This window comes from Schistocerca serialis, chromosome 4 (assembly GCF_023864345.2).
Source record: "Schistocerca serialis cubense isolate TAMUIC-IGC-003099 chromosome 4, iqSchSeri2.2, whole genome shotgun sequence".
NCBI classification, from domain to species: domain Eukaryota; kingdom Metazoa; phylum Arthropoda; class Insecta; order Orthoptera; family Acrididae; genus Schistocerca; species Schistocerca serialis.
This window is the reverse complement of record NC_064641.1, coordinates 33,644,868-33,659,073: the sequence shown is the minus strand read 5'-3', so window position 1 is coordinate 33,659,073 and position 14,206 is coordinate 33,644,868. Positions and strand designations below refer to the sequence as shown.

The window sequence follows — 14,206 nt, the reverse complement described above, 5'->3', positions numbered from 1 at the left end:
ATACCATATGGAAGTTAATGTTAAAAACTTGAAGATGAAGTTAACAGTTTACTGTACCCTCAGTTTCTGTAGGTGCTTGTGTTCACTGCTGTAGTAAACAAGAGCCTTCATGGCAACAGTTATCGTTGATGGTTGGTGTTGTTCTAGAGGACATACCACTTGCATTGTAAAAAGAAACACAACTTGAGATAAATATTGTCTTGTGTGATTGTTTATTCAGACTAATGCCCATGCAGCCTGTTCATTTAATGCAGTGAGTAGTGACTGCTAACGAAATGCAGTAACATGAATTATTAGTTTTAGGCCAAAATACTGTTTTGAAATTTCTACATGTGATCAGCTAAGTGTTCTCAGCAGAAGAGGAGAATCAAAAAATGTCAACAGATCTACAGGTTAAAAATAGTAACTTGATAATTCACAGTGGAGGCTAAGGGATAAGAACAGGCAATTGTAACGTAAATGGATGACGTTGGTCACAGAAATTAAGTTATGAAATTCGTTTGTGTGCTTATATTGCGTATAATGTTTTACTGTGTTAATATTTGAGAAATATTTTATCCATGTATTTTCAAGAGTCATCTGATAAATTACAAAATTGTTGATTATAATTGAAGATACTTAATTGCAGCCAAATTCTGAAGAGTTGGAGAGGCGTGTGGAGGAGCTTAGGAAACAGTACCAAGAAGCGCGATTAAAAGCTCGAGGTACAAATAGTACAGGTACTGGAGGTGGTGCAGGGAGCAATAGCCCTGGCTCACCTTCACGAGCTCGACATACTTCTCCACGATGGGGTGGCTTTATCAGGTATATTTTGATTGAAATACTTTATTTCTATATATCTGTCAGCTGAATCACTGACATCAATTTCAAACACATGTAAAATATAATGTTATTTTTGTGACCCAAGTACAGCTGTACATTTTTGTGGCTCTTTCCATTTTATTTCATTTATTTACAGCCGAAATAATCACAACTCTGAAAAACACAGGAGTCGAAGTAGAACAAGATCTCCAAGCCATAGCCCACCACCTTCAAAGCACAGCAAAAAGTCCAAAAAAACAAGGTGAGTCAAAATTGAACATCATCTACATTTAGATGATGTTTACCTCTTATGAACAGTATCCATCTATTATAAGTTCTCTGACTAAGGCATTAATGTAGGGTTACTGGTTCTACCTTTATTTACAGAAAATGGGCTCATGATCTTGAGTGAGTCAAATCTTAAGGGTTTTTTAAATCAAATCGAATGTTGCACGCTTCAGGTGTGTGTTCGGTTTTGAGGATACATTACAAACCTGGAAAATTTGGAGGTTGTTCAAACATTGAGTCAGGCTTTTTAGAGAGAAGCAGGACGACACGGTTACTGCATTTGCTATAGTGTTGTTGTATTGAGAGGGGGGGAAAAAAAAAAAAAAAAAAAATTATGAAAAGCTGATGAGGTCAAGGGAAACTAATTGGTTTGAAATAAGGAAGTGTTTCAGTACTGCAAATTTATTATTCTGCCTGGATGTACAAATTCTGTTTGAATGATGCCTCTACTGTTAGCTGACAATGAGGCAATGTGTATTTCTTGTAGTTTTGAGACCATGAGAGCTGAAGTATGCGTCCTGGTGTTGTCGTGAAGGAAGGTGGTCTCTTGAATCACACTTTTGTGATGATCAGTTTCCAGCTCCATTAAATTAATCTGGCCTGTTAGGCCAATGCAATTTCTGATACTCTCACCTGTCGATCATGTTAAAGAATGTCTCTAACTGCACAAATGTTTTCATTTGTAGTGCTGGTCTAAGGATTGTGATCATGTTCCTGATTTTCCATTTGTTGTTGTCCTTCCTTGAAGTATTTGTTTCAGAGGCACACACACACACACACACACACACACACACACGACTCTTTGACATTTGGTCCCCAAACTGTGCAGTTAATCTCTGAAAAATTTCCATCTCTTGAACTCTTGCAAGAGTAATAAATTTCATAATTATGTGTTGCACAGTGGAGGGGTGCAATGTTTGCTCAGACACAATGAGTGTTAGTGACGAATTATTTGGGAATGTAGAAGTCCTGTTCTCTCCACTCCTGAGGACTTAACCCTAGCACAATAGAAGCGTAGGCTCAGCCCTAACAACTACGGGAACTAAGTTCCTGTTTATATTTGATTTACCCTCGTACTCGCAGCTTTGATGTTAATAGTCTGAGTTGTTGGCTGACCATTAAGTTTGCCGTCGTTCTCTCTCTTTTGGCCCTAAAAATAAGTATTATGTCTGATAACTTGCGGATGTTCTCTCTCTCTCTCTCTCTCTCTCTCTCTCTCTCTCTCTCTCTCTCTCTGTGTGTGTGTGTGTGTGTGTGTGTGTGTGTGTGTGAGAGAGAGAGAGAGAGAGAGAGAGAGAGAGAGAGAGAGAGAGAGAACTAAATAAATGTTATATTGCTTGAACTGCAGGGTTTTGTCTTTATTCCAGCCGCAGTAATCACAGTTCAGACAAACACAGGAGCAGAAGCCGTACGAGATCTCCCAGTCATTCACCGCCACCAGTGAAACATAAAAAGTCAAAAGCCAGCAGGTAGGGGACACATTAAGTACATAATTAGAATTTAAGTGTTTTAATGTTTAGTACCTTACATTGGAAAGTAACATAATTGGGTGTACAAAAAATTTACTTGCGTAGTGGCGGAAGAACAGACATCAAGGTTTAGAAATTTGCAAGGTTTCAGAGCCAGTGAGCCACTGGCAGAAGGGTTGAGTTGCTCTTCTGCCAGAGGAAGAGCCACTGGTTCCGAAAGCTTGCATATTTCTTTACCTTTGTATGTGTGTTCTCCTGCTGCTGCTTGGTGAGATAGGTTTTTATTCATCCATTTACATTACACAGGGTGTTTAAAAAAGAACGACCTGATTTCAAAACTCTATATTTATTGATAAAAACATACTACTAACATGGGATAAATTGCAAAATACTAAAAAAAAACTATAATAGTTTTAGGTATGCTATTACAAATGCTCTGTGTGTTCACCACCACCAGCATGAACATCATCTAGCAGATAGCTAAATTTCTCATAAACTCTTCACAATCTGATTTTAGAGAAGTTATGGTGGCTGTTATTCTGTTCTCCACTTCTTCTATGTCATGAGGTAAAAGGGGGTGAATGTGCTTTCCTTCACGTATTCCCCCAAGAAAAAAATCACATAGGGTCGTGGCCTGGCGATCTTGGGAGGCCAAGAATGCAAGGCAGTGTCTCAGCGTCCCGTGCGCCCTATCCCAGCATTGAGGTGGAGTGTCATTGAAAAAATAATGTATGTTGTGCCTGTGTGGTGGAGCTCCATCCTGTTGTAAATTTAAGTCATCGGAGCCCTCCTGAAGTTGTGCAAAAAGCCAGTTCTGTAACATTTAAAGGTAGCTCATTCCAATTACTGTGTTTTCCTCAAAAAAGCAAGGATGTACGCTTGTTCATGAGAATGGCACAAGAAACCTTCACTTCAGGTGCCTCTCCCTTCATATTCAGTAATTTTGTGAGGATTATGGAATCCCCATATGCGCACGCTATGTCAGTTCACTTACTGCTAACATGAAATGTTGCTTCATCACTGAAAATTAGCCATGGTAAAAATTTATTGTCTTCCATGTCCTCTGGCAGAGCATCGATGAAGTCAACCCGTCTTTTTATATTTATTTTTTATTTTTTTTATTTTTATTTTATTTTATTTATTTATTTATTTTTTTTTATCACGAACCCGAAGTGCTTGCAGTAATTGTAGTCTGTATGGTTGATAGACCAAATGATGCCTTAACACTCACCACAATCATATGAGGCCCTGCCAGTCCTCTGCTTGCGGGGGAGTAGACTTCTGTGGAGTCTGCTCAAATGTTTGCTGAATTCTTTCCACCGTGTCATCAGAAGTGTGAGCTCAAACTGGACTCCTACCTTTGCACAGGCATCCAGTCTCTTCAAATTGGCGATACCAACAATGAATGATTTTTTTTTGGGGCGGCGGGGGGGGGGGGGGGAGGGGGGGGCTGCACGCAGATCAATGCCAACTAGTAGCTCACTGGACTGAAATCACTGACTGACTCTTTCCAAATTATAGTGCACAAAATACCTTCTGTTGAGTGGACACTATCTTACTTGTGATTGCAAACTTGGAAGATGCATTGACTGAGATCTAGGGACAATTTTCTAAACTCCAGGCCACACCCACTCAAAGAACACTTATTTACTTGCAGGTAGTCCCATGTTTGGTAATAATTACTGTCCAAAATTGGATCATTCTTTTTGAAACACCTTTGGATTTTCAAAGATTGATTCTATATCAAGAGGCAGAGGATTCTGTTTTCTCTATAGTGCATTGTAAAAGATTAATAATTAATCAACTGTTGTCTCAAAAGAAAACTGAAAGGAAACAAGTGCCACTCAGCAACATCGTGCGGTCTGTCAGTCAGCGAGAAACTCTTTCAGTAGGAACTTTAGAGCAAATTGGGAGAAACTTCAGTAGGCCTTAGGACACATTGATACAGCCTATTTGTGTGTAACCTTGTATGTACTTTGCATTGAAGATTATACCTGGAAAATGTTGATGTGCATAAATACTGTATATTCCCATTTATTCAGGGTAATGTGGGGAACAAGATGCGTGAGTAATTGAGATATTTTCAAGTGCATGTTCTGAACAGTGGTAGTGGATGGGTAATAGCAGGAGCAGCAGCAGCATCAGTGGCAAACGTCTGTGTGCACCCAGACACCATTCAGCGGAGTAATCTTCCGCTGCTGATGGTCCCCGTATGTGCGGCATTTGTGGCCCCCCCCCCCCCCCCCCCTTTTTTTTTTAAGGGTGAATGATCCGCCCACAAATAATTGGGAATACAGTGTATAATTAAATTTGTTTGCCATTTATTAAAATAATGGCGCTTTTAAGAGGAATGTAAACTTCAATCGGTGTTGAGTCCTCCATTTATAATTTGCTTCAAATCAAAATTAAAATTCAAGCATTTGAGGATCATTACCAGATCAAAAATGAACTTTTGTCTTATGATGACAGGTTTCCAGAAGGTTGAGTTTTTACTTTTGTTTAATATTACTTATTTTGTGAGATCAGGAACTCATTGGTTGCAGTCATGGAGTGTAGTATATACTTACCTTGATGAGATCGGGTTTAGAACTCATGTGCCAGGAAAGTAAGTACTGTTGGTCAATTGAGATGACACAAAATGTAAACTTTCTTGTATGTATATTGAAGTTTGTTCTAACATCATTACCATTTGTTTGTTAAAACAACAGAGTTATAATTGGTGTTTCTCATCTTGCATATCCATTGAAAGAAATAAAATATTCAGGTACAAAAACGTGAGAATCAGACGAGGTGGGGTATGACTTTATGGGTATGAGAAGTGTTTACCACCAGTTTCAAATGAGCTGTTGTACTGCAGTGACTATGTCAGCCGATCATTGTCAAACATGAAAATGCTACCCTCTGTGCTCCACAACACTTCTTTGAATTGTACTTGGTACATATTCTCAGCCCTAAAACACCACGCACAGTAGTAGATTGAGTCATCAGAATTGGGCTGTCATTCATGTTGCTTTGTGCTGGTGTGTGCATCTACTTCAGGGAATGCTGTGTCTATTTCAAGGGGAGTCAGTTTCATGTCGCAGTGACTGAAAAATGTTTGAAAAGTGCACAGACAGAAGTCTCATAGTGAACTGTTGATCCTTGTGCAGTTCATCTTCCAGAGGATGGACTAACTTACTTTTGTGTTTCTCACAATGGACATTGTTCTGTCCGTCATTGGATTTCCTTATTGATGAAGCATTTATGATCTGTTCGCTAAACTCCTATTCTCATGTATTTTTGAGCAGTTATTGAAAAACCAGTAAAAATTAGATGCCACTTTACTTCCAAATTACCAGTTTCTCTCTACCTTTATTTAGAAACCACATTTTAGTTATTAATTGCCATTTGCATATTACTGAAGTTATCAGTTTTTTTGTTACTATTATCCTTAACGGAGTCAAAATGTGTTAAAATTTTAATAAGAAACAGTTAGCAATAAACTGTTTTCCTTTTTTCACTTCTTTGAATTACAGGATATAAGCTATCAGAATTGTGGGGAAATTGTTGACTCAGAAAATTACGCTGTTTCGCTGATTTACAAAAAATACTTTTCCTTCCGTTGCAGGACACGATCTCTGTCTCGATCAAGATCTCGGTCTCGGTCGCGTTCCCATGAGAGGAAGAATCGTAAGTGGACAAAAAGTCGGCGCAGCTACTCTCGTTCTCCAAGTCTTTCACCACACAAGTCACGAAAAGCAACCAGGTAATAGATTTATAATACTCCCATTTCTATATTAATGTACAAACCATGCATAATAGTTCAGCATTACCATTTATTCTGGCCTCAAGTGCATAACAGTTAACCAAGCAGAATGTGGTACCATTTCTGTATAATCGAAGAACTTGCTGTTCATTCACGTGTACTGTATTGAGTTGATTTTCATGGAAAAAGTGCACAAGGACCAATTAACTTTGTAATTTGGAGCAATAACACCTAAAGACTTTTGTTTTAAGACTGGTCTGTGCTAACCTACCACATAAAAAAGTATTCCCTCCGAGTTCGTAACTTTTTGCGCAACAGTCTTCTACAGGGTGAGACAGCTAAGTCATAACACCCCTTGTATCTCCCTCCCCAACCGTAATAGGAACCCTATGTTAAATTTTAGCGTAACATGGTGGGCTTAAAAAGACTGTTTCAAATATGTGTATATCATAATATTTAGGCAAAGGTTTTTGAGACACAGATCAGATATGTTCTTGTATCGTGTTCGTCTTTCGAAGCGGTGTTGTCCAATGCAACCTTTCCTGTTGAACACTGAGGAACTTAACGAGGAAGGCGTTGTTTTCCTGCCTCTCGATAACACCGCAAGGTGATGCACTAGTATCTGGAGAGAAGGGTATACATGTGCTGCTGGGGTAATGAGACATTGCATTTCCATCGCAGTTTCTTGGAACAGACATGTGCACCAACGATGAAAAGTTAGATATGCTTCTAGTGTATGGTGAAAGCAGAAAAAATGCTGTTAGAGCAATAAAGCGATATGGAGAGCTGTATCCTGATTGGGAGCGTCCTAGACGTCAGCTTCGTGCACATATTTGCAAGAAACTACGTGAATCGGGATATGGAACGCCATGCAGAGGACAAGGCAGAAAACTGCAGCTGGCGAGGTACATGAAGAGGGCGTTCTAGTATTTGCGCATAACGACCCTACTGTTTCGTCGCGACATATCGCCTCGGAATGTGATATAAGACAGAGAAGTGATCTACGCATATTGCACCCGCATAGATTTCACCCGTTTCACCTCTCAATACATCAAGCACACTCCGGTGTGGATTTCGAACGGCGCCAGTAATTTTGCCGGTTTGCTCTGCAGTGCCTACAAGATGATCCAACGTTTTTTCAACAGGTGCTTTTTACTGATGAAGCGACTTTCACCAACCACGATAATGTGAATTTGCATAATATGCCTCGCAGCCGTTCACAAATCATTCAAACGCCGACTACAAATGTGCATTGCAGCAGAGGGGAAGCATTTTGAGCACATGCTCCAGTAAAGTTTTATGTCATGTATAGTATGTATTTAGCATCTTTGTGTGTATTTGCTTCGTATTGTGATCAATAGTAAATATTTTCAGATTAAAAAAAAAATACGCACAAAATAATTGTGACCAATAAGGGCCTCCTCATTTACATTTGTATTTCTATTTCTGTTACTTAAAACGTATTAACATCTTGTTGTATTTTAATACTGTATGTTGTCTACTATTTTGGTATCACAGGTGTCAAATAACTGAATAATATTTGCGCGACATCCTCAGTTAATTTTTGCACAAAATATCGCAGTATGTATTACTATTGTCAGGTAAATGGGCGTGTTTGTGTAAGGATCGACTCGTGACGTTTACCGTGTACTCTACACAACAGGAAAGGTCGCATTGGACAACGCCACTTCGAAGGACAAACACAATACGAGAACTTATCTGTGTCTCAAAAACTATTCACCTATTCGTCTTTTCAAGCCCATCATGTTATGCAAAAATTTAACATAGGGTTCCATTTAAAAAAAAAAAACCAAAGATGGCCTCATATCTCTGTAATAAAAAATAGCACAAACATGAATTGTGATGTATTCGAGTAGCCCCTGTCCCTGCAATTCACTGTCCAAACGGCACCTTTGTGTCTATTACGGTTGGGGAGATACTAAGGGTGTTATGACTTCAGCTGCCTCACTCTGTATATGTAAACAGTTGTTACAGAGTGAGGTGGTGCAGTAATAAGGTACTGGATATGTATTCGGGAGGACAGTAGTTCAAATTCTCTATTAGCCATGCAGATGCAATTTCTCCATGATTTCCCTAAATTGCTTGAGGCAAATGGTTTCTTTGAAAGGCAATAGCTCATTTCTTCCACCAACCTGGGTTTGTACTCAATCCCCAGTGACTGTGCCCTCAACAGGACATTAAATCCTACGTGAAAATTTATTTCGAATTTGGAAGGGCTGTTATGGATAGACAATACTTGCATTCGAACAGGCCCAAGATTGTCTGATATTCTGAAGTGCTTGATGCAGAATCAGTGTCGCTCAAACAACAACATGAGATTTGACTAGCGCAACATTAGTGCAAGGGATCGCGAGAAACTGCAGTACAACAAATCTGTTGCTCTGTTTAAAATTGGACAGTTTTGTGAAATGCAGGAGGAAATAGTATTAAAACCTGTCATCTTGCAACCTTTAGTTGCATTTGAACATGTTTGCTATAAAAGTTCTCATACTTGTATAGATACCACATGCAAACATTAATGTTGGTTTTTAAGTAAAGGTAACATTCAGTTGTGAAAATACTGTCCATGAAAAAACATTACTTGATTCCGAACCTAGATTGATATTTTATTTGATTAGAAGAGACCGTAATCATTTACTAAATGGGTCACAGATGAGAAATTCAGTCCCTGTTCACGTATTAGAATATCAGGTAAAAACGTTCCCAGGTTTTTATCAGCCTTAGCACATGATGGTGATACAGATTCAGAATGAACTGTCTAACAACTAAAACAAATATTAAACTGATTGTTATCATGAGAATAAATTAAGATGGCGAGACCCGCTGTGGAGACAGTACCAACAGATACTTACTATTATTATAATTCTAATTTAGTACCAACAGAGGTCGGTACATTACGAGGCAAGCAGAAGCTCAAGAATTGGACTGAACTTTTTTGCGATATTTTATTCATATATTAGTTGCTATTGTTACATATGAAACAATGACACCCCTTGACTGAGAACTAGAATGAGGGCAGGAGGAGGGGAAGGGGGGAGTAGAGACGGGGCAGCAAATGAAGTGGTATTGCCAACCGTGGGAATCAGTACCATGTACCTTGGCACTCTAGGAACATCTATCATGTTTTTAACCACAGTTCGAGTGGATCCATTTGTAGTAGGAATTGAACCAACTTTTAAGTTGGACAAATACTCAAAAATAATATTCGTGTCTGCAAGAGATAGTAAGAGGCTAGATAGGAGCCGAAGGCATCTGACACATTCTGTGCTGCAGTGTCGTCATTGCCATCCGTGCCATATGATGGAAACAAGAGGGGGGTGTGGCCAATGCTGATTCTATATAGCCAGTGAGAGAGTGGCAGGCAGATGAGTTTGAAAGCAAGAGAGACAGTAACATTTTCAAGCCAGTATAGAAGCAAAATCCAATGTTTCTCTGAAGAAATTTCTCTTTGTGTTATCGAAGTGTAGAAATCAGTAAATTGCGTTAATTTAGAATAGGTATAACATTTGCTATTTAGGCAGATACTTTGTCAGTAAAACTTTTTTTTTTTTTTAATTTTGATTAATCAGACTATTTTAAAAATAAATTTTTGTCATCAAGGCTCTTAGAGAAAGGGGGCAGGGGTTCTTATATTCAGGGGTTAATATGGCCACGTGGCGGATAACCTGTGAGTGAGCTAAGGGGACCATACCTTCGTTGCATCCATGGAACAGCTTGTATTTGCACAATTTTTTTTGTCATCCTATTGAAGTCGTCATAGTCTCTCCCTCTTTGTTTTTACATGTGGAATGTTACCAGCACTTGCTGTATATGGGAGGCACAAGTGCGTATGTCCCAAAGAGACTGGAAAGAAAACAGATAATGAGAGAGAGATGAAATTAAGTATTTTGTGTTGCTCACAATTTTTGAGCCATAATATGAGAGTTGGACATATGAGAGACATACAGAAAGTGTATCCTCTCAGGTGGTTGAATTAGACAAACCTACTTATTTATGCCCCCCCATAGACCCATAGACCTTGCCATTTGTGGGTAGGCTTGCATGCTTCAGTGATATGAAGGATATTTGTTCAGAGGCCAGACAAAAGTGTGGTTCCTGAAGAGGGGCAGCAGCCTTCTCAGTAGTTGCATAGGTAACAGTCTGGATGATTGACTGATCTGGCGTTGTAACACTAACCAAAAGGGTCTTGCTGTGCTGGTATTGCGAATGGCTGAAAGCAAGGGGAAAGAGGGCATGCGGCTTTACTGTATGGTTAAATGATGGCGTCCTCTTGGGTAAAATATTCCGGAGGTAAAATAGTTCCCCATTCGGATCTCTGGGCGGAGACTACTCAGGAGGACGTCGAAAACTGGCGTTCTATGGATAGGAGCGTGGAATGTCAGATCCCTTAATCGAGCAGTTAGGTTAGAAAATTTAAAAAGGGAAATGGATAGGTTAGATATGGTGGGAATTAGTGAAGTTGAGTGGTAGGAGAAACAAGACTTCTGGTCAGGTGAATACAGGGTTATAAATGCAAAATCAAATAGAGGTAATGCAGGAGTATGTTTAATAATGAATAAAAAAATAGGATTGTGGGTAAGCTACTACAAACAGCATAGTGACCGCAATATTGTGGCCAAGATAGATATGAAGCCCACGCCCACCACAGTAGTACAAGTTTACATGCCAATTAGTTCTGCAGATGATGAAGAGATTGAGTAATTTCTTTTATCTCATCATACATTTCATCAGATAGTGACGGGAGATGAAAATTTAATAGTCATGGATAAGTGGAATTCAATAGTAGGAAAAGGAAAAGAAGGAAACGTAGTAGGTGAATATGGAATGGGGGTAAGGAATGAAAGAGGAAGCCGCCTGGTAGAATTTTGTACAGAGCATAACTTAATCATAGCTAACACTTGGTTCAAGAATCAAGAAAGAAGGTTGTATACATGGAAGAGGCCTGAAGATACTGGAAGGTTTCAGATTGTATAATGGTAAGAGAGAGATTTAGGAAACAGGTTTTAAATTGTAAGACATTTCCAGTGGCAGATAATGACTCTGACCACAATCTATTGGTTGTGAACCGTAGATTAAAACTGAAGAAACTGCAAAGAGGTGGGAATTTAAGGAGATGGGACCTGGATAAACTGACAGAACCAGAGGTTGTAGAGAGTTTCAGGGAGAGCATTAGGGAATGATTGACAAGAATGGGGGAAAGAAATACAGAAGATGAAGAATGGGTAGCTTTGAGAGATGAAATAGTGATGGCAGCAGTGGATCAAGTAGGTACAAAAACAAGGGCTATTAGTAATCCTTGGGTAACAGAAGAAATATTGAATTTAATTGATAAAAGAAGGAAATATAAAAATTCAGTAAATGAAACAGGCAAAAAGGAATACAAATGTCTCAAAAATGAGATCGACAGGAAGTGGAAAATGGCTAAGCAGGCATAGCTAGAGGACAAATGTAATGATGTAGAGGCATATATCACTAGGGATAAGATAGATACTGCCTACAGGAAAAATAGAGAGACCTTTGGAGAAAAGAGAACCACTTGTATGAGTATTAAGAGCTCAGATGGATACCCAGTTCTAAGCAAAGAAGGGAAAGCAGAAATATTGAAGGAGTATATAGAGGATCTATACAAGGGCGATGCATTTGAGGAAAGTATTATGGAAATGGAAGAGCTTGTAGATAAAGATGAAATGGGAGATACGATACTGCATGAAGAGTTTGGCAGAACACCGAAAGATCTAGGTCGAAACAAGGCCCCGGGAGTAGACAACATTCAATTAGAACTACTTATAGCCTTGGAGGAGCCAGCCCTGACAAAATTTTACCTTCTGGTAAGCAAGATGTATGAGCCAGGCGAAATACCCTCAGACTTCAAGAAGAATATAATAATTCCAATCCCAAAGAAAGCAGGTGTTGACAGATGTGAAAATTATGAACTATCAGTTGAATAAGTCACGGCTACAAAATATTGACACAAAATCTTAACAGACGAATGGAAAAACTGGTAGAAGCCGACCTCGGGGAAGATGAGTTTGGATTCCGTAGAAATGTTGGAACATGGGGATTAAGGAAAGGCAAACCTACGTTTCTAGCATTTGTAGACTTGGAGGAAGCTTTTGACAATGCTGACTGGAACATTCTCTTTTAAATTCTGAAGGTGGCAGGGGTAAAATACAGGGAGCAAAATGTTATTTACAATTTGTACAGAAACCAGATGGCAGTTATAAGAGTAGAGGGAGATGAAAGGGAAGCAGTGGTTGGGAAGGGAGTGAGACCGGGTTGTAGCCTATCCTCGATGTTATTCAATCTGTATATTGAGCAAGCAGTAAAGGAAACAAAAGAAAAATTCAGAGTAGGAATTAAAATCCATGGAGAAGAAATAAAAACTTAGAGGTCCACTGATGACATTGTAATTCTGCCAGAGACAGCAAAGGGCCTGTAGTTGAACGATATGGCTGTGTCTTGAAAGGAGGGTATAAGATGGACATCAACAAAAGCAAAACGAGGATAATGGAATATAGTGGAATTAAATTGGGTGATGCTGAGGGAATTACATTAGGGTGTGAGACACTTGAAGTAGTAAAGGAGTTTTGCTGTTTGGGGAGCAAAGTAACTGATGATGGTCGAAATAGAGAGGATATAAAATGTAGACTGGCAATGGCGAGGAAAGTGTTTCTGAAGAAGAGAAATTTGTTAACATCGAGTATAGATTTAAATGTCAGGAAGACCTTTCTGAAAGTATTTGTGTGGAGTATAGCCATGTATGGAAGTGAAACGTGGATGATAAATTGTTTAGACAGGAATAGTATTAACCTTTCAAAATGTGGTGCTACAGAAGAATGCTGAAGATTAGATAGATAGATCAGATAACTAATGAGGAGGTATTGAATAGAATTGGGGAGAAGAGAAATTTGTGGCACAACTTGACTAGAAGAAGGGATCAGTTTCTAGAACATGTCCTGAGGCATCAAGGGATCACCAATTTAGTATTGGAAAGCAGCACGGAGGGTGAAAATTTTAGAGGGAGACCAAGACACTAAACAGATCCAGATGGATGTAGGTTGCAGTAGGTACTGAGTGATGAAGCAGCTAGCACAGGATAGAGTAGCGTGGAGTGCTGCATCAAACCAGTCTCTGGACTGAATACCACAAACAACAACAACAACGACGATATAGTAGTGTGTAACTCTCCGTTTTGCCCAGGAGATAGCAGCAGAGAGATCTGACACTGACTTGATAGAAAGACAAAAGAGGATGGGTTCAGTTCAGTATTTACAAATTTGTTTTGATTTAGATTATGATAAAGCTAATCTAACAGATACACTAACTATCACCTATTATCTATTCATAAGGAACTTAATGATAGTATTTGTTGCAGGGAGAAGACGAGACATCGTTCACGTTCTCGAAGCCATGAAAGTCGCCGTGGTGAAAATTATGACAGGTATTATTCTAGTGGAAAATCACGCAGTAGACATTCATCGCGTGGTGTTGAAGATCGGCCAAAGGAGCGTCGATAGCAAAGACAATGTGCACAGTTGTCTGATACTTGACTGCCTATTTATGGACACTATGAAGTGCGACGTGATACTTTTTTTAATATTTTGTGTGAAAATTGTAAATTTCTTGTACATTAAAATTTATATTTATAGTAATTTTTCGTTCGTGTCTACCCTTCCCTATTGCTAACACTTGGTTTAAGAATAATGAAAGAAAGCTGTATATGTGGAAGAGATACTATAAGATTTCGACTTGATGTATAGGGTCTTTCGTATATTACACAATTTAAAAAAAATGCAATAATTAATTCAAAAGTACATCAAAATATATTTTTTTTTTTACTTTCGTCTACATACATTCCCATTTAAGTGAGGAAAATTATATC

The 14,206-nt window shown here is 38.9% G+C and overlaps 1 protein-coding gene across 2 annotated transcripts in view; it reads left to right on the top strand.

Moving 5' to 3' along the window:
* Window positions 1-13,976, top strand: part of LOC126475146 (cyclin-L1) — a 70,228-nt gene extending 56,252 nt beyond the window's left edge. Inside the window, exons 6-10 of one of the 2 annotated variants that reach the window (XM_050102760.1) lie at window positions 629-804; window positions 959-1,063; window positions 2,463-2,558; window positions 6,166-6,303; window positions 13,700-13,976. In XM_050102760.1, coding sequence (XP_049958717.1) covers window positions 629-804; window positions 959-1,063; window positions 2,463-2,558; window positions 6,166-6,303; window positions 13,700-13,841 — 657 coding nt within the window. In that variant the 3' untranslated portion in view covers window positions 13,842-13,976. Of the gene's footprint in view, window positions 1-628; window positions 805-958; window positions 1,064-2,456; window positions 2,559-6,165; window positions 6,304-13,699 lie in introns of both variants that reach the window. The other variant, XM_050102759.1, reaches the window with a different exon arrangement.
* Window positions 13,977-14,206: the final 230 nt, after the last annotated feature.